The sequence below is a fragment of the Canis aureus genome, chromosome 19 (genome assembly GCF_053574225.1).
Source record: "Canis aureus isolate CA01 chromosome 19, VMU_Caureus_v.1.0, whole genome shotgun sequence".
NCBI classification, from domain to species: Eukaryota; Metazoa; Chordata; class Mammalia; order Carnivora; family Canidae; genus Canis; species Canis aureus.
Genome location: NC_135629.1, coordinates 21,339,727 through 21,359,594, shown reverse-complemented (window position 1 = coordinate 21,359,594; position 19,868 = coordinate 21,339,727). Strand labels below are relative to the sequence as shown.

Here is a 19,868-nt window from a genome sequence, read left to right as displayed (position 1 = left end):
AATGATGTCTCAATGTAGATTCATCAATTATAATAAATGTACAAATCAGGTAAAGGATTTTGATAGTGGAGGAAGTTGTGCATGATTAAGGGAAATTTCTGTATTTTCTGCTTGATTTTTCTGTGAACATAAAATTGCTTTAAAAAGAAAGACTATTAAAAAAATACCACCAATGACAATAGGAATCATTTCATGTGTGTTTAACTATGTTCCACATTTACTTAGCTATTCCACATATCAGCCCTATAAGTAGGTATGATTATCATACCTATTTTATACATTGGAGGCTCAAAAGGGTTGAATAATATTCTCACAATTACACAGCAAGAGGTATGGAGTTCAACCCAAGTCAGCCTGGTTTCAAGCCTGTGTTCCTACATTTGCATACTCACCTCTCAAGGACAAGTTTCACCTCCCTGCAGTCATCTCTCAAACATTTGAAAAATGAGATGGGCCTTTGACTTAGGGAAGTATTCAAATTATGCCCCCAAATGTTTAAAACTAGAACACTGTGGAAAAGGGCCTGTGTATCTGGTGTGCAAAGCATATGTACACCTATTTAATAACAATATGGCACCTGATAGACAATGAAGCTGAACTACAAATTAACAATGGGTTGGCAGTTGCCATAAGACTGGTTGAGTCATCTGCTTTTGGGGAGGGGCTGTTTAAGAGATATTAACCCACAAATCCAAGAATCTCTGTCAACTCTAGGACACAAAAACTATAAAGAAAATTACACTGAGGCAGAGCATAATCAAATTGCTCAATACCAAAAAAAAAAAAAAAGACTCGTTATAAACAGAGAAACAAAAATGAAGATTTGAGAAGACGTTTCATAGGAAATAATAAAAGCAAGAAGATAGGGAAGCAATCTCCTTCAAGTACTTAAAGGAAGAAAATGCCAACCTAGAATTCTAGATGCAGTGAAATATCTCTTCTGAAACAACGGAGAAGAACTCTGCCTCTATGGATGCCTGGATAGCTCAGCAGTTGAGTGTCTGCCTTCCGCTCAGGTCCTGATCCTAGAATCTGGGATGGAGTCCCGTATGAAGCTCCTTGCGGGGAACCTGCTTCTCCCTCTGTCTATGTCGCTGCCTCCCACTTTGTCTTTCATGAATAAATAAAAAAAAATATTTTTTAAAAAAAGAACTCTGCCTCTAGAAAGAGTTAATATGTTTTTCTCAATTCCTTACATTTGGTACAGTGAAAAATCCTGAATATTACATATGAAATAAACAGAATAGGATTGTAACAGGTGGCAAGAAGGTGGCACACCAGCTAGGAGACTTGGCACCCAAGGAACAACATGGTGGTGAGCACCCTGGGTTTTCTTTGTGCCTTATACACCCCAGACGAGGAGCTGGACAAGCTGGTATCCTGGAGATGCCAGTGAGCAGAGGCAGAAAAAGCCCAAGAGAAGTGGGCTTCCTCTCTGGCCAAAGGACAAGAAAAGCAGCAGCCTACCAAGAAAGAAAACTTTTAGATAAGAATTGCTGTACACCAGCCAAACATCACAGGACAACGATGACCCCACCTCCTACCGAAGTCATCAAGGCCAACATGGGAGTGTAGGCATCTACTGTCATGGGAGAGAGTAAACAAAGAAACAATGACAAGAACAACAACAACAACAAAACCCCCTCATGATCCAATAATATGCTATCCATAAAAAAAAAAAAAAACTCACTTCAAACATGCACTATGGATAGGATGAAAATAAAAGGATGGAAAAGGATATATCATGTAAACATTAATCTAAAAAGGTTAAAGATCATTATATTAATATCCAATAAAGTAGACTTCAAAGCAAAGCTTACTGGAGACAAAGAAAGATATTACATAATGATGAACAAATCAACTCAGAAAGACATAATGACCTCAAATATGTGTGCACTCAACACTAGAGCCTCAAAACACAACAAAGCAAACCTTGAAAGAGTGGAAAGATGAGCAGTTACAATTCAGAACTTAAACACCCCACTCTCAGCAACTGACAGAAATACTAGGTAGAAAATCAGCACGAAAGGTTCCAGAAAGTTCCAGAAGAAATGAACAACAAAGTTTAGCCAACAGTATGCAACTGACATATATTGTGCTTTAGTGGAATACACATTTTTTTTCCAAATGCTCTGGGAACATTCACCAATATAGATTATATCCTGGACATAAAACAAACCTCAACAAATTTAAAAGAAACTGCTAATAGAAAGACAACAGGAAAATTTCCAAACACATTAAAACTAACCCTGCACATGTAAATTAACCCATCGGCTGAAGAGAAGTCTCAAATGAAATTTAAATCTACATAGAATTGAATGAAAATAAAAAACCAATATATTATACTTTGTCAGATACAGCTAACACACTGCTGAAATGGAATTTTACAGTGTGAAATGCTTACTTTACAAAAGAAAAAAAAACTCTGAAATCAATAATATAAATTTCTATATTAATAAACTAAAAGAAGAGCAAAGAAAACCAAATCAAGAAGAAGGAAGGGAAAAAAATAGAGAGAAAAAAAAAGGTGTTTACAGATGTCCAAAAGCTGAAAGTATCCACCACCAGCAGACCTGTGCTACAAAGACTGTCAAATGAAGTTCTTCAAGAAGAAGAAAAATGATACCAGAAGGGAATTTATACCTATAGAAAAGAGTGAAGAGCACTGGGAATGGTAATCACACGGGTAAATATGTGAAAATTTTCCTTACATTTAAAATCTCTTAAAAGACAATGGACTGCTTATGCAAAAAATAAGAACAAGTTAATATGAGGTGTAAAACACACATACAAAAATATGTAGCAATAGCACAAACTTTGGGAGAAATGACAATACACTATTTGTAAATTTGTATACTCTATGGAAAGAAGCACAGTATCATTTGAAGATAGACCATGGTAAGTCCAAGATTACACTATGAACCCTAAATAAAGCACTGAAATAACAAAGCAAAGGATTATAGCTAATAATCCAACAAAAGAGACAAAAAAGAAATCCTAGGAAATATTTAATTAATCCAAAATAGGTATAAAAACAGGGACAATGGAACAAGGAGGAAGTAAGACAGGTGAAAAACAGCAAGATGACAGATTTTCATCTTCCCACATTAATAATCATATTAAATGTTAACAGTCTAAATATCCTAATTAAATGTTAGGGATCGTTAGATTGGATAAAATAGCAAGACTTATCAATAATACTTCATACTAGAAACACACTTTTTTTTTTTTAAAGATTTTATTTATTTATTCATGAGAGATACAGAGAGAGAGGCAGAGACACAGGCAGAGGGAGATCAGGCTCAATGCAGGGAACCTGACATGGGACTCAATCCCGGGTTTCCAGGATCACACCCCCGGCTGAAGGTGGCGCTAAACCGCTGAGCCACCAGGGCTGCCCTAGAAACACACTTTAAATATAAAGACAGAAATAGGTGAAAAGTAAAAGGATTAGAATGTTTCCCTTTCTGCAGGTAGTAAATGAAAGCTTTCAATTTAATAAATATTTACTGAGCACCTACTATGAGCCAAGAATATGTGAGAAAAACGATTAAGACAACAAAAGAACTGTATCATTCAAAACCACACACCTGAGGACATGCACAAACATGAGTGCACCCCCTAAGTCCTAAGTTTAAATTGTTAACAAAACTGTAAGTTATCTTGATCCTTAGCTTGACTTTATGGACATATCCTATCATAAAATAATTTTTAAAATAAAAAAATAAGAGTGAAAAGATATACTGTGCTACTTCTAATAAGAAGAAAGCTGGAAATGCTATATTAATATCACACTAAGAGAATTTTAGACCAAAGAATATGGGGAATGAAGAAGGTCAATTAATTATATAAAAGAGTCAATCCACCAAGAGGACATAACAATTCTAAACATTTTGCCCATGACAACACAGCTCTAAAATAAATGAAGAAAAAACTATTACAGCATAAGGAGAAATATGCAGATCCACACTTTTCGTCCAAGATTTTAACACTCCTCTCTCAATGACTGATAGAATGTCGACAGAAAATCAGTAAGAATATAAAGTATTTTAACTTTCTTTGAATATAAAAATATTCAAATTGATCTGATTGTCATTTATAGAATATTCTACCCAACAACCACAAAATATATATTCTTTGCAGGGGCACATGGAATGTTTAGCAAGACAAACCATACTCTGGGCCATGAAACAACTCTCAATAAATTTAAAGAATTCAAGTCATACTAGTAATTTCTCTGATACAATGGAATTAAATGAAAAATTAGTAATAGCAATGTCTCTGGGAATCCCCACATATTTATAAACTAAATAAAACACTTCTATATTAACCCATGGTTTTAAAAAGACATCAGAAAGGAAATTAGAAAGTATTTTGAAATGAAGGGTGTCTGGGTGGCTCAGTTAGTTAAGTGTCTGCCTTTGGCTCACCTCATGATCTCAGAGTACTGGGATGGTACCCTGCACTTGGCTCCCTGCTCAGTGGGGTGTCCACTTCTCCCTCTCCGGCTGCCCCTCCCGCCTGCTCATATTCGCTCTCTCTCTCAAATAAATAAAATCTTAAAAAGAAAAAAGTATTCTGAAATGAATGAATATGAAACACATAAATCAAATTTGTGGAATACTACTAATGCAGTAAATTCATAATAGGATTTATAATACAAATTTAGGGAAAAATTTATAATACAAATGCTTGAATAGTGGTCTCAAATCAGTGAACTTGATCATTGAATTATGTTAAAAACTAGAAATGAAAAGCAAATTGGACTCAAGTTAAGAAAGGAATAATAAAGATCAGAGTAGAACCCAATAAGGAGAAAACTAGGAAATCAATGAAACAAAAATATAGTTCTTTGAGATTAAAAAAATGTGATAAACCTTTAGACTGTTCAAGAAAAAAACTGAGAAGAAAAATTAGCAAAATCAAGAGAGAGACGATATCAACACAGAGTCTATAGGAATTCTAAGGATAATGAGGGAAGATAAATTAGCTTTAAGACAGTGAATTGATAACACTGATGAGCTGGAAAAATGACTTGAAAGACACAAATTACCAAAGTTTACTGAAGAAACAGATAACTCAAATTGCCATATAGCTATGCAAGAAATAGAACATGTAGTTAAAAACCATCCCACAAAGAAAACTTGCTCAATGGTTTCACTGGTGAATTCTGTCAAATCCTTAAGGAAAAAATAATACCCCAAGCACAAAAACTCTTCAAAAAATTGTAGGGGAACCTCGGTGGCACAGTCAGTTGAGTGGCTGACTCATGGTTTCAGCTCAGGTCATAATCTCAGTGTCAGGAGACTGAACCCCACATCGGGCTCTATACTCAGCGTGGAGTCTGTATAAGACTCTCTCCATCCCTCTCCCCATCCACACTGAAAAAAAATAAATAAACCTTTAAAAAAAATTTAAAGGAGGGATGCTTCCCAACTCATTCTATTAAGCCAGTCTCATCCTAAAAACAAACAAAAACCAAACAGACAAAACCAGTACCAGAAAAGTATCAATCAAAAGTAAAGTATCAATAATACAGATGCAAAAATTCCAAACAATTTTAGCAAATAGAATATAAGATTATATAAAAAGGATAATATATCATGACCAAATGTAATTTCTCTCTGGAATACAGGTTGGTTTAACATTTGAAAGTCAATCAATACAACTCATCATTTAACAAAATATGCTAGTAAGTCCATGTGATCATCTTAATAGATGCAGAAAAAGCATTTGTCAAAAAGCAACAATCATATTTTATTTAAAAAAAAAACTCTCAGCAAAGCAGGGATAGAAGGGAACTTTCTCAACTATAGGCATCTACACAAACCTATAGCTAATATCAAACTTACTGGTGAAAATCTGAATGCCTTTACTTTGATATGGGGAAGAGACCAATAAGGTCTGCTCTCATTACTTCTATTTAACATTGTACTGGAGGTTCCAACCAGTACAATAAGGCAAGAAAAATAAATAAAAGCATCTGGATTGGAAAATAAAAAATAAAAATGTCTTTATTCAGGGATTACACAGTCATCTATGTAAAAAACCTCATGGAACTAACCCCAGAAAGCTACTAGAATAAATGAACTTAGCAAAATTCCAGGACACAAGATAAACATGCAAAAACAAATCATGTAGGGATCCCTGGGTGGCTCAGCGGTTTAGCACCTGCCTTCGGCCCAGGGTGTAATCCTGGAGTCCCAGGGATCAATCCTGGAGTCCCACATCCGGCTCCCTGCATGGAGCCTGCTTCTCTCTCTCTCCAGGTGTCTCTCATGAATAAATAAATAAAATCTTTAAAAAAAATAATAAATCATATATTTAAATACTGGCATTGAACAATTAGAAACTAAAGTTTTTCAAAGTGCCATTTATAACAGTTTGATAAATATGAAATGCTAACAAAAAAATCCAACAAAAAATGTAAAGAACTATATACTAACTACAGAAGATTACTAAGAGAAATTAAAGAAAATGTAAATAAATGAACAGATATGCCATGCTCATGTACAGGAAGGTGAAGTATTGTTAAAATGTCAATTCTCCCCAAATTGATCTATACGCAATCCCAATTAAAATCCCAACAGGCCTTTTTGTAGAATTTGACAACTTGATTCTAAGATCCATATGTGAATGCTAATGATTTAGAACAGTCAAAATAGGGGCAATGGGGTGGCTTAGTCAGTTGGGGGTCTGCCTTCGGCTCAGGTTGTGGTCCCTGGGTCCTGGGATCGAGTCCCACATCAGATTCCCTGCTCAACATGGATCCTGTTTCTCCCTCTCCCTCTGCTTCTTCCCCCTGCTTCCTCTCTCCTGCTCATTCTCTCTCAAATAAATATTTTTAAAAAGCTAAAAAAACAAAAACAAAAAAGGAACAACCAAAACAATTTGAAAACATAGAACAAACCTGGAAAAATAAAATAACACTCCCTGATTTTAAACCTTATTAAAAAGCCACAGTAATCAATAAAGTGTGGTATCGGCATCAAGACAGAGAAAGTGAACAGAATAGAGGGCCCAGGAATAGACATAGACATGTATGAACACTTGTTTTCTTTGACAAAGAAGCAAAGGCAATTCTGTGAACAATAACGGTCTTCCAACAAAGAGTACAGGAACAAGTGGATACCTACATGCCAAAAATAAAACAAAAACTTCAAGCCATATCTCACACCATTTATAAGAATTAGCTTCATATGGAACATAAAACTAAACGTAAAACTTAAAAAAAAATCAAACTTCTTGAAGCAAACATAGAAGAAAATCTTTGTGACTCTGGTGTACACAAGAACTTTCTGGAAAAGGCACCAAAAGCACATCTATAAAATAATCCAAATTGATACCCAGGACTTGGTGAAAATTAAAATCTTCTGCTCATCAAAAGACACTATTAAAAGAATAAAAAGGGCAGCCCAGGTGGCTCAGCGGTTTAGTGCGGCCTTCAGCCCAGGGCGTGATCCTGGAGACATGGGATCGAGTCCCATGTCAGGCTCCCTGCATGGAACCTGCTTCTCCCTCTGCCTGTGTCTCTGCCTCTGTCTCTCTCTCTCTCTCATGAATAAATAAAATCTTAAAAAAAAAACTTAAAAAAAAACTAAAAGAATAAAAAGACAAGCCACCAACCAAGAGAAAATATTTGCGAATCATGTGTCTGAAAAAGAACTTGTTTCCAGAATACATAAAGAACTCTCAAAAGTCAATGATAAAAAAAATTTAGTGACCTAATTAAAAAGACATGGGCAAAAATTTGAACAGACTCATTAGAAAAGGAGATATATGGATGGCAGATAAGCACATGAAAAGATGCTCAACATCATTAGTCATTATTTTCAACCTGGTACAATTCTATTCCCAGCCAAACTATTACAGAATGAAGATAAAATAAGGGCATTTTCAGGTGTGTAAAATCTTAAAACTAATTACCTCCAAGCCACCTTTCTCAGGAAGTTCCTGATGTACATACAACCACCTAAAAATAAAATGAAAGAACAAAACAAGAAAGAGGAAGATGCAGGTTTCAGGAAATGGGAGATTTCACACAGCAGGGGAGTAAAGAGGCCAGCATGATTTTAATGGAAAGTGCCAGGGCAACAGCTGTGCAGAGAACTGTCCAGACCAGAGAGAAGAGAAGGAAGGTTCAGGAGAGAAGTCGCCAAGGATGAAAACACTACCAATCAAACAAAAAAAACAAAATAGAACCAAAAAACAAAAATATTACACCAAAAGCCAAAACAACAACAACAACAAACAAACCAAAAAAAAAAAAACCCTACCCTATTACCGATCGACTGGATGGATGATGAGAAACCACAAGATTCTGTCAGAAAGCCCAAGGTCAAAGTGGCACATACCACATTAAGGGGGAGGGAGAAGAAAAGACAATTATTCGCGTTAAGGAACAACAAAAAAGTGGTACAATTAATAAAATGCATTACGTGATTCAGCTGTGAAGTACACTAGGCCACGTGGAATTTCACGATTGCACACCTCACTAATGCTAAGCGGACTTGTACTCATTAAGTGAGCTTTATGCACGTTAGAAAGTTATGAAAGTGTCAGGGTGGGGATGGGGGTTCAGAGAAATGTAGCTGTTTAACCATAATGTCAAATAAGAAATGTGCCAAAATCATAGCTTCTGTGTGACCTGTTTCACCATTCAAGTCGGCCTGCCTGGTCTATAAGCAGGGATCTTATTTTTGCAGATGCTCTCCCCAAAAACGGTAAAAATTCTGGCCAATGAAAGAGCCTGTCTCTACCTTATCTAAGTCAACACCCAGTGCAAAGGCTGGTGGTAAGGGGGAGAGAGAATTTGTACGCGTGTAGGATGTGTACGGGTAGAGAGGGTGGGTATTTTAAATAGTTTCCTTTTTCCTTACAAGAAAGTCGTTGCATAATAGGTAAAAGCAAATCAAGAAATAGTAGGTATATCCCTAGAGATCTGTCTTGTGGGCCTCAGTTCTACAGCTCCGTGCATTTTATAGGGATGTACCCCACAAATCTGTTATCTTACAAAGTACCATCTCTAATTCTCTAGAGTAACCATAATCAATGCATGATGTAACTTTTGAGCAAATAGGACAGAGATTGGAGAGAGGATTATAGCAGTAGAGCTTTGATACATGCTATTCACACCCTTAGTCCATACACAGGAGGAGGACAGTCAAGGAACAGGTGTGACCCTACAATCTTCCACATTCACAGTAGCAACCTTGTCCAGGCAGGTGGTCACATTCAATCTCTAAGGAGCAAACTTTAGGGTCACGCCACGACTTAACCACTAGAGGGAGTTTAAACAGCTATTAAACATAATGGGAAAAAGAGGGGGTCATATAAAAGGAAGCTTTTTTCTCACTCAGAGCCATGTCTGTAACTCTTAGGAAAAAATTATGATAGAAATACAAAAAGAAAAAATCAGAGTTTAAATGGTGATAACATGTTAGCGTCGATTTTTTTTCCAAGATTGGAAGTGTTCATTTTCGGGTGATTAAAATATTGCCTATAGCATAGTGGTTTTTCTCAACTCTGTCAGGTAGTACAAGCCCCAGCTTAATATTTATATGATAATGATAGGTTTTCCTTCGTTATGTATTCATCGACGCAGCCCTGTATATATTTATTAAGGGTTCAGGCTTGCAGGCCAGATAGTCTCGATTGTGACCTTACTTCACCACTTTGTGCTGTGTGACCACAGACTGTGTGATTATCTGCTCTAATTAACATGAGACTCAGGGTTCCTCTTCTGTAAAATGTGGGTACAGGGTTTGTAGGCGTGAATTACATAATGTATGCAAAACACCTGAGAGCATTAGCAGATCTAAAAAAGAATAGTTTTCTAGTGGACAGTGCAATATAGAGCAACTGACTAAATTAAGAATTTAACCCCTCCTTTCAAGTTCACGTCTGCACCAAAGCATGTAAATGCTGAAGTGGACCAAAGAGGCAACGTGTGACCACAGGGCAAGGCATGAGTTATCTCTGTGGCCAACCCCAGGAACAGACATATGAATTCACACCTCAAAGGCCTATATTCACTCAGAAAGAACTAACAAGAAATCCCCGTTACTTTCCAGGGCCCTAGCTACCATTCATTCATTCATTCATTCATGGGGCTTGAACTCCCGACCCTGAGATCAAGACTTGAACAGAGATCAAGAGTCGGACGCTTAATTGACTGAGCCACCTACATGCCCCTAGCCATCCACTTTTTAATAAGGTCACTGCCAAAGGACACAGAGATGATCTGAATTTATTATGAATTTTTTCAATTCTATCTTTCCTTCGACATTCACAGAGCTGTGCAACTATCACCACTATCTGACCTTAGAACATTTTCCACATCTCCCCAAACAAACCCAGTACCCCATTAGCAGTCACTCTCTCTAATCTCTTCTACCTGCAGGCCTTAGCAACCACCGATCTACTTTCCGCCTACATGGATTTGGCTATTTGGCGTTTTGTATACACAGAATCACATAACATGTAGTCTTCTGTATTTTGGGTTCTTTCATTTAGCCTAACATTTTCAAGGTTCATCCATATTGCCACAAGTATCAGCACTTCATTCCTGTTTATGAGTGGATATTCCATTGTACGGATATGCCATATTTTCTTTATCCACTCATCCACAGATGGACATCTGGATTGCTTCCTCCTTCTGGCTCTTCTGAAAAATGCTTCCATAAACAGTTGCGCACAAATTTTTATGTGGACATTATTTCATTTCTCTTGAGTATATATCTAGGAGTCTAACTGGGTCATATGGTAACTCTATATTTAACTGTTGAGGAATTGCCAAACTATTTTCCGAAGCACCTGCATCAAGTTACATTCCCACCAGCATTGCAGGAAGGTTCTAATTTCTCCACATCATCACCAACATTTGTTATTGTCTGTCTTTTTGATAATAGCCTTCCCAGTTGGTGTGCAGTGGTATGTCACTGTGGTTTTGATTTGCATTTTCCTAATGACTAATGATGGTAAGCATTTTTCCTTGACCTTATTGGCCATTTGTGTATCTTTCTAAGGAAATGCCTATTCAATTTGCTTGGCCCATCTTTAAAATTGGGTTATTTGTCTTTTTAACTGTTGAGTTATAAGAGTTCTTTATCCTGTACATAAGTCCCTCATTGGATATGTAACCTAAAAATATTTTCTCTAATTCTGTAGGTTGTCTTTTCACTTTCTTGAAGGTATTTTTTGAAATACAAACTTTAAAATTTTTTTTAGTAAAATCCAATTTATCTATTTTTCCTTTTGTTACTTATCTCTTTTCTGGTACATCAAAGAAATCACTGCCTAATCGAAAGTCATGAATATTTACTCCTATATTTTCTTCTAAATGCTTTATAGTTTTAGGTTTTACTTCTAGGGCTATGATCCATTTTGAGTTGATTTTTTGTATACGGTGTGAAGCAGGGGTCCAACTTCATTCTTTTGCATATGCAGAACACCAACCATTAAAAGAGTTTTCACTACAGTGCTACAACACACCATTCAAAGACACAAAAAGATAATCATTCAATAAATACATGCAGCAAGAACAATATTTTGGGATATGAACTGACACTTTTCTTCTTCTATTTTCCCTATTCCTTCCCTACATTCAAGCACATAGCCAGCAGGCTTCCTTGCCTAGGACAGGTTTATGTCAGGGTAGCCTCTCGGCTATTTTCCCAAACACCTAAACTCTGGAACTATAGATCCCTAGGGGAATTGATCTAATCCCAGAAAAAGAAGGAAAAACTGTTTTTTCCCTTTGACAGTGTAGACTGGGAGCCTCCAGAGATAAGTAGAAGGGAGGAGAAGGCGGTACTGAGAGACAGGGGATCTGTACTTGGTTTGCCAGGCATACTGCTGAGAGGATGTGTGGATACATCTATATACCATGTGCATCTCACCTCAGATTCTCAACCCTAAGTCTGGCATGAGGCAAATAAGAATCACTATACCACAATAGTTTATAAGGACAGGAACAATATGGCAACAACTGACCACACATCAAATGGAATACCCCACATACACATGCACACGCTATCCTTTTTTTTTTTTTTTAAGATTTTATTTATTCATGAGAGACACACACACACACACAGAGAGAGAGAGAGGCAGACACATAGGCAGAGGGAGAATGGAGACAGGCTCCATGCAGGTAGCCCGAAGGGGCACTTGATCTGATCCCAGGACTCTGGGATCACGCCCTGAGCCAAAGGCAGACGCCCAACTGCTGAGTCACCCAGGTGTCCCTGCACATGCTACATCCTTAATGCTTGCATACTGTGCAGTCTGGGCACTACCGTGGAACTATGGAACATCTGAAGAAGCAAGGGGCCATGATGAAACCCAAGAAGCACTTATAAGATTACATTTTCTTTCCCCACCAACAAGGCAAAATAGTAACTCAGAGTCAGAAATTAGGTTTCTAGGAAGCAGTTACAGTTCTTGTGCCCTTGATTTTATAGACTGACATTCATACCTGCCACATAAATACTGAGAACCCACTATGTATAGGGCATCCTGTTAGTCTAAGTCGGGGAAGAAAATATAGAAGTTAATCAAGACATGGTTAGCCAAGGCATTTATAGTCTGGTAAGAGCAAATGAGAATAACTGTAGTAGTTACTCATTACACATCACCTGTGTGCACACCATGTGCTATATTCCTTGTAAATGGTTTGCATTTAGTGGAATCTTCCTCACAACAGGCCTCTGAGATTCGGAGGTTTAAAGATGGCAAAGGACGTGGCTAAGGATGCACACTAGCAATGTGTGGGACTTGGATATGAACCAAGGCACACTAACTCCGGGTCCATTTTCATTGCTGAAGTTACATCTCCCTCCCACAGAGAGGCTAATGTGAGTGTCATCCTTTGATAACCCAACATCCATTGGATATAGACTCTGGCTCATGTTTTCTCAGAGTTACGATGGGGTTAAGTCAAACCAGTCTTCTCTAAGTTGGTATTTGATGCACTCATTGCGAGATGACTGGCCAGGGGCCTGAGGCTGGACAAGAGACGAGAGTCAAATTGGCTCTCTTGACAATGAGACCCATGGCTTTGACTGTATTTGTCAAGATGGGTCCACCAGTTCCTCCCAACGGTCTGGATTTCCATTACCATTGACACCATCTACATGTGCAGCAAAAGAAGTGACACGGTTGATTTGGGGGTGAAATCTCAACTTTTCTATCTATGTACAAAAGGAAGAATTTGGTTATAAGCAAAACAAACATTTTGCTTGTAGAGAAAAATCTCATAGAGCTGTTCTGAGATGCAGGAACTTAAGCCCGTGCCTAAGAAACTATTTTAAATTCTTGTCTGATGCTTCCTAGAAACAATAAAAGGAAAATAAGTTGATTCTGGCAATAAAATGTTAATAGTTTTTCCTTAAGTATTAATCTACTGAACAAATGTTGAGAATGAAAGCAGCAGTCATATAAATGCTGTGGGAGCCATGATTTATGTATTTTCTTTTGTTGCTTCTGCTATTTGATCCCGGGCAAATGACTAAACCAAATCTCAAATCCCAAAAAGAAGCATACTGAACCCACAGGGAGAAGGAGGAAACACCGGGAAATCTAACTTATAAGAGATGAAGGTCCCTTTTCTGAAGAATAAACTCTCCGCATTTGGGATTATATAAACATTTAACTTTCATTTTCTCATAGATGCACTGAACGTCATTGCTGACAAAGCTCTGAAATCAGTTGATCCACTGTCTGATTTTGTAAATGTCAATAGCTCAGATTCCATGAAGTGAAGTGAGTCCAAAGTCATGTGTTCATTAAGACAAATAATATTATGATTTCGAGTAAGCAGGAAGGGTATTGACCTAGGAGTAAAAAGACTCAGATTCTCCTTTGCGTTTAGCCATTAATGTGATTCTATTTATAAAATGAAAGCATTGGGTCAGATGGTTTTGAAAAGTCCTTTCCTCTCTGAAGGGGCTATAATGCTGTGAGCATGAACGTTGGTGGTTCTTGCTTGTTCTTCTTTCTAGAAACTCAATAACTTTCTTTGCAGTTATGATAAAGAGGCAATATGTATCAAAGTTATGAGTTTGGGCTCTGAGAGTCAGACTCTGCCTCCCAATCCCGTCACAGGTATGTGATTCCTGAACAAATTACTTAACCTGTCTGCCTCATCTGCAAAATGAACTGTCACAGTACCTACTACATTTGGCCCTTAAAATGATTAAATGAAATAACACACGTCAGGAAATCAACACAGTGCACAGCACATAGCAAACAGTAAACCGAGGTTGCCTTTAATATTACCGTAAAGGAACCAAATTTGTTGTCTTTGTTTGGGTTTTAAGAAGGCATCCCTTCCTCGGGGCAGAAGTAGCCCAGGTGCTAAGGTCCGTATCAAGGTAGGATCCCATTCTTGGCTACGTTTCTGGCTTTAAAAAACAAAATAATAGGGGTGCCTGGGTGGCTCAGTGGTTAAGCGTCTGCCTTTGGCTCAGGGCAAGATCCCAGGGTCCTGAGATAGAGTCCTGCATCAGGCTCCCTGTGCGGAGCCTGCTTCTCCCTTTGCTTATGTCTCTCTGCCTCTCTCTCTCTCTCTTTCTCGTGAATAAATAAATAAAATTAAAAAAAAAAAAAAAAACCAACAGCAGCAGCAACAAAAACAATTTCTCAATCTCCCTTCCTGCTGCTAGTGGTAGCCAATGATGTGTTTGTTATAACAGAGGACTTCTAAAAAGCTCTTCAGAGGGAGCCTACTTAGATGGCAGGATCACTTTTACGCTTTCTTTCTTTTCCTTTGTTTTTGCCTGGAATGCTGAAGCAATGGCTGGAGTGTCAGCAGCTTATTGATCACAAGGGAAGGGCTAAAAGCATTTCAGAAATTCAGTCCTAGGGCCAATAATGCAATGCCAGCAACCATTGACCTCTGGACTTCTTGTTTCATGAGGAAAATAAATGCACATTCACATTTAAGCTACCATTATCAAAATCCAATTCCTAACCAAAATATCCTCCATAATATATTTCTCTTTTCTGCCAACAAATATTTGCAGACCTACCTGGTCAGGCATCCACTTGTTCCTGGTGCATCTCAGCTCGAGGGATGCGCGCCCCCCCACCCCCGCCCTTGAGGGGTCCTAAGTCAGACTGTCATTGGTCATCACTTGTTTTTACAAAAGGTCTAAACTGTCCTCATGGTCCTTGCTACTCAGTGTGGTGTGTGGACCAGTAGCATTAGTGTCACCTAGGAACCTGTCAGAATTGCAAGATCTCTGTCTCCATCCCAGAATTACTGAGTCAGAATCTGCATTTTAACAGGATCCCAGTGATTTCTGTGCACATTAAAGTCTGGGGCTCTGAGCCTGTTTCCAAGCTCTACCCTGTCCTTCCTCTTAATTAAGCACTACTGCTACCAGAATCTTCCTGAAGCACAGCTCTAACAATGTCACTCTTCTTGGAACACTTCAGGTCACCTCACTGCCTAGACTGAAATTTAGACTCCTTAGGCCTGATGGCCGAGGCCTTCTATGATCTTATGTTGTCTTGGAAATGCCCATGAAATTGCGTGGGGTGCACACAGTCGGTGGACAATAAATAATGCTCTGCATAAAAGAAAAAAAAAAAGAGTGTACCTGAGAAACAACATATTCCTTGATTCTGACTTTGCTAGGCTGGGGAATTCAGTAGTATAAAAAAAAAAAAAAAAAAACCCAAACATGGTCACTTGCCTTCATGGAGCTTACAGACTGATTGGAAGGAGAGAATTTTTTTTTTAAATAAATAAATCTATGAGATGATAAACGATAAGGGCTCTGAAGAAAATGAGCAGGCAGGGATATGGAAGGGGGCGGACTGGTCAGAAGGATGGCCCACACCGTGGGAAGCCTGCTGTGGGGCTGGACCAGGCGGAGGGAATGGCACGTGCAAAGGCTTGCGAGGGTCCGGTGTGTCTCAGGGTGGGAACAGGGGCTGCCCTTGCAGGATCATCCGGAAAACAGACTCCTGTTGGGGGGAGGGGGGGCGGGAAGGTGTCACGGGGTGCACCTTCCAATGCACTTCGGAGAAAAAGCTGAATTTCTGTCCCCTGCCATATAATTCTTCCCGGGGACCACAGGTGAGGCCCAGAGCCAGGGCGCGCTGCAGCGTCGCTGGGAGTCCGGCCCCGGACATCAGACCTGGTGGAATCTGAATCCCAGCCCGGGCCCGCTTACTGGCTCTCGACTCCCGGGCGCCCCCGAGCTTCTGCGCCCTCGGGTATTCAAGTGATGCTACGAATGGGACCAACTTTGCGGTGACTGTGAACGAACGTCAGGGAAATAACGCTTGTGAAGCTCCCCCAGCAAACTGCCGCCCCCTCCCCCCGTCCCCCCTTCCCCCTTCCCCCCCCCCCCCCGCCCCCCGTCAGCGCTCACCTGAACGGCAGCGGCCACGGGACACTGCGATGGTACCGGCCGCTGCTGCCCATCACTAGCGGGCGGGCGGACGGCTCGGCGCCCGGTCCCCGTCCCCGCCCCCGCCCCCGCCCCGCCCCGGGGGCCTCCCGGACCCTGCCCGCCCTGGCCACCTCCCCCTGCGCGCGGCCCCCGTGACCCCAGCGCGGGCGCCGGACGCCGCCGCCGGACCCCCGTTACCTGGGGGGCCAGACGCGACTGGTCGCCGCCGCCTTGCGTCCTGGGCCCTGCCTCCCTCCCGGCCCGCGGCTGCCGCGGCGGCGCCCCCAGCCCGGCCCGGCCCGGCCCGGACGCGGCGGCGGCGGCGGCGGCGGCGGCGGCGGCCACGCTGCGCGCTCCGGCGGAGGGGAGGGGGCTCGGCGGCGGGAGCGGCAGCGGGAGCGGCGGGAGCAGCGGCGGCGGCGGCGGCGGCGGGCCCGGCGGGGGGCAGAGCCTAGAGGCGCGGCGGCGGCGGAGGATGCGGGGGGCTGCGGGCGGCGGCGCGGCCCTGTCCGCAGTGAAGCCCGCGGCGCCCGGGGTGCAGGGAGTGGCCGCCGCCTCCTGCGCGCATCATTGCTGAGATGGCGGCGGCGGCGGCGGCGGGAGCGGGAGCGGGAGCGGGAGCGCGGCGGCGGCTCGGGGAGCCCGGGAGGGGCCAGCGGGGCGCGGGCTGAGCCCCGCCGGCCGGGAGCTCGGCCGCGGGCCCCTCGCGGCGGTGGAGGCGGCGGAGGAGGCGGCGGAGGAGGAGGAGGAGGCGGCGGCGGCGGAGGAGCCCGGCCGCGCGGCCCCGGGGAGCGGCGAGGCCCGGAGCGACCCCGCGGCGGAGCGCACGGCCTGCGGAGGCCGCGATGGCGAACGCTAGCGAGCCGGGCGGCGGCGGCGGCGGCGGCGGCGGGGGCGAGGCGGCGGCGCTGGGCCTGAAGCTGGCCACGCTCAGCCTGCTGCTGTGCGTGAGCCTGGCGGGCAACGTGCTGTTCGCGCTGCTGATCGTGCGGGAGCGCAGCCTGCACCGCGCGCCGTACTACCTGCTGCTCGACCTGTGCCTGGCCGACGGGCTGCGCGCGCTCGCCTGCCTCCCGGCCGTCATGCTGGCGGCGAGGCGCGCGGCGGCCGCGGCGGGGGCGCCGCCGGGCGCGCTGGGCTGCAAGCTGCTGGCCTTCCTGGCCGCGCTCTTCTGCTTCCACGCCGCCTTCCTGCTGCTGGGCGTGGGCGTCACCCGCTACCTGGCCATCGCGCACCACCGCTTCTACGCCGAGCGCCTGGCCGGCTGGCCGTGCGCCGCGATGCTGGTGTGCGCCGCCTGGGCGCTGGCGCTGGCCGCGGCCTTCCCGCCCGTGCTGGACGGCGGCGGCGGCGGCGGCGGCGGCGGCGGCGACGACGAGGACGCGCCCTGCGCCCTGGAGCAGCGGCCCGACGGCGCCCCGGGCGCGCTCGGCTTCCTGCTGCTGCTGGCCGTGGTGGTGGGCGCCACGCACCTGGTCTACCTCCGCCTGCTCTTCTTCATCCACGACCGCCGCAAGATGCGGCCCGCGCGCCTCGTGCCCGCCGTCAGCCACGACTGGACCTTCCACGGCCCCGGCGCCACCGGCCAGGCGGCCGCCAACTGGACGGCGGGCTTCGGCCGCGGCCCCACGCCGCCCGCGCTCGTGGGCATCCGCCCCGCGGGGCCCGGCCGCGGCGCGCGCCGCCTCCTCGTGCTGGAGGAGTTCAAGACCGAGAAGAGGCTGTGCAAGATGTTCTACGCCGTCACCCTGCTCTTCCTGCTGCTCTGGGGGCCCTACGTCGTGGCCAGCTACCTGCGGGTCTTGGTGCGGCCCGGCGCCGTCCCCCAGGCCTACCTGACGGCCTCCGTGTGGCTCACCTTCGCCCAGGCCGGCATCAACCCTGTCGTGTGCTTCCTCTTCAACAGGGAGCTGCGGGACTGCTTCAGGGCCCAGTTCCCCTGCTGCCAGAGCCCGCAGACCACCCAGGCCACCCTCCCCTGCGATTTGAAAGGCATCGGCTTATGAAAGGGGGTGTCCCCCCCTCCCTCCCTCCACCCGCCCACCCCGCCTTTCCCTTTTGGCTCGGACCGTGGTGTCGTTGCTCCCTCTCCTAGCCCCCTTAATTAATTTTCTAAGCTGCCTTCAAAATGACTCTCCAAAGTGCATAAGCACTTGGACTGTACAGACTACTTTTTTTTCGGGGGGGGGGGTGGACTGGGGGGAGGGATGGGTTTCAATGTTCCAGCCCCACCCCAGCTCCGTGCATTTGTCCTACTAAGTATATTTTCATCCTGACAATAGGCCTTGGAGTCTTTGTACTGGTACTGACATCCTTTATTCCATGTGTTCCCCCCCTCCTTTTTTTCCTTTTCCTTTCTTTTCTTTTTCTTTTCTTTTTCTTTCTTTCTTTTTCTTTTTCTTTCTTTCTTTCTCTTTCTTTCTTTCTTTCTTTCTTTCATTCTTTTCTTTCTTTCCTTTTTTTTTTTTTTTTAAATAAAGGCTAAACTAATTTTCTTCATGCAACGTTTCCTAAAGACCATGGCCAGTTTTCTACAGAAGCTATTTTTGACAACCTCAAGTGGCATTACATTTTGCAGTGAAGTAGAGGAACCTAGGGGGGACTTCACGAGTTTGATTTCTTGAGGGTCTTCTGTTGGAAAGCAGGAGGAAGGGGGGAGATTGTCTTGAGTTCCCTCTGAGTTGCCAGCGGCCGTGGAGTCAGGTCTGGTACTTTGAAAGTGTTGAAAACTTTGTTCGGTAATTGATGATGAATTTAAAGAGCAGAAATGGGAGTGTAAAGTAGCAAGGCAGTGTTTTTTAAGCGGTAACAGGATTTGTTTCCTACCTTACTTTCTACTACTATAAAATACACATCAACAACTGCTCTCTGTATTATACCAATCTTGAGTGGAAACATTTCTGTAAAATTGTAACTTTTAAAAGAGTAAAAGTGTTTTGGTTAGTGATGGTGTGGAGAAAATACAGTATTGCATGTTTTTGTACTGATTGTGGTTCACGGAATGGGAAGGCTCTGAGAAGCAGAGTACTAAATCAGAATTGCTTAGGTATTTTTTGCCAATAAAACTTAAAATACATGTATGGAAACAGCTTGTGCTTTGAGAAGCCCAGTTTTGTTGTCTTAAGAAACTAATTTCCACTTTGAAAAGTGTTCTTTTGTTCATGGTATAAATGAATGGAATATAATGATACTCTACTTCTACAAGACAAAGCATTTCCTTAAAATGTTTGCTAGGTTAAGCTGTGCTGTTCATCTGATGGATATTTTAAATTAATAATGACAACCATAATTTTAAGTATTTGTTAGACACATTGCAATCTTAAATGGAAAGACTAAATTCTGCAAGTACTGTATAATATTTTTTGCTTATGATGCTACATTTTTATTAATGTACCTTCCGTTTTGAGGATTTATATCTGTATTTCTCTTTGCATTATACAAATATACCAGTATTTTCATTCTGGA

General features: G+C 42.9%; 1 protein-coding gene across 1 annotated transcript; it reads left to right on the top strand.

Moving 5' to 3' along the window:
• The first annotated feature begins 17,200 nt into the window (after positions 1-17,200).
• On the top strand, positions 17,201-19,868 carry GPR27 (G protein-coupled receptor 27). The gene has a single exon (XM_077858078.1). The coding sequence runs from the start codon at positions 17,249-17,251 to the stop codon at positions 18,407-18,409; it is 1,161 nt and encodes a 386-aa protein (XP_077714204.1). The 5' UTR covers positions 17,201-17,248; the 3' UTR covers positions 18,410-19,868.

Bases quoted from the DNA above. Each gene is read 5' to 3' on its own strand.
- GPR27 (XM_077858078.1), top strand. From the start codon at position 17,249: ATGGCGAACGCTAGCGAGCCGGGCGGCGGCGGCGGCGGCGGCGGCGGG.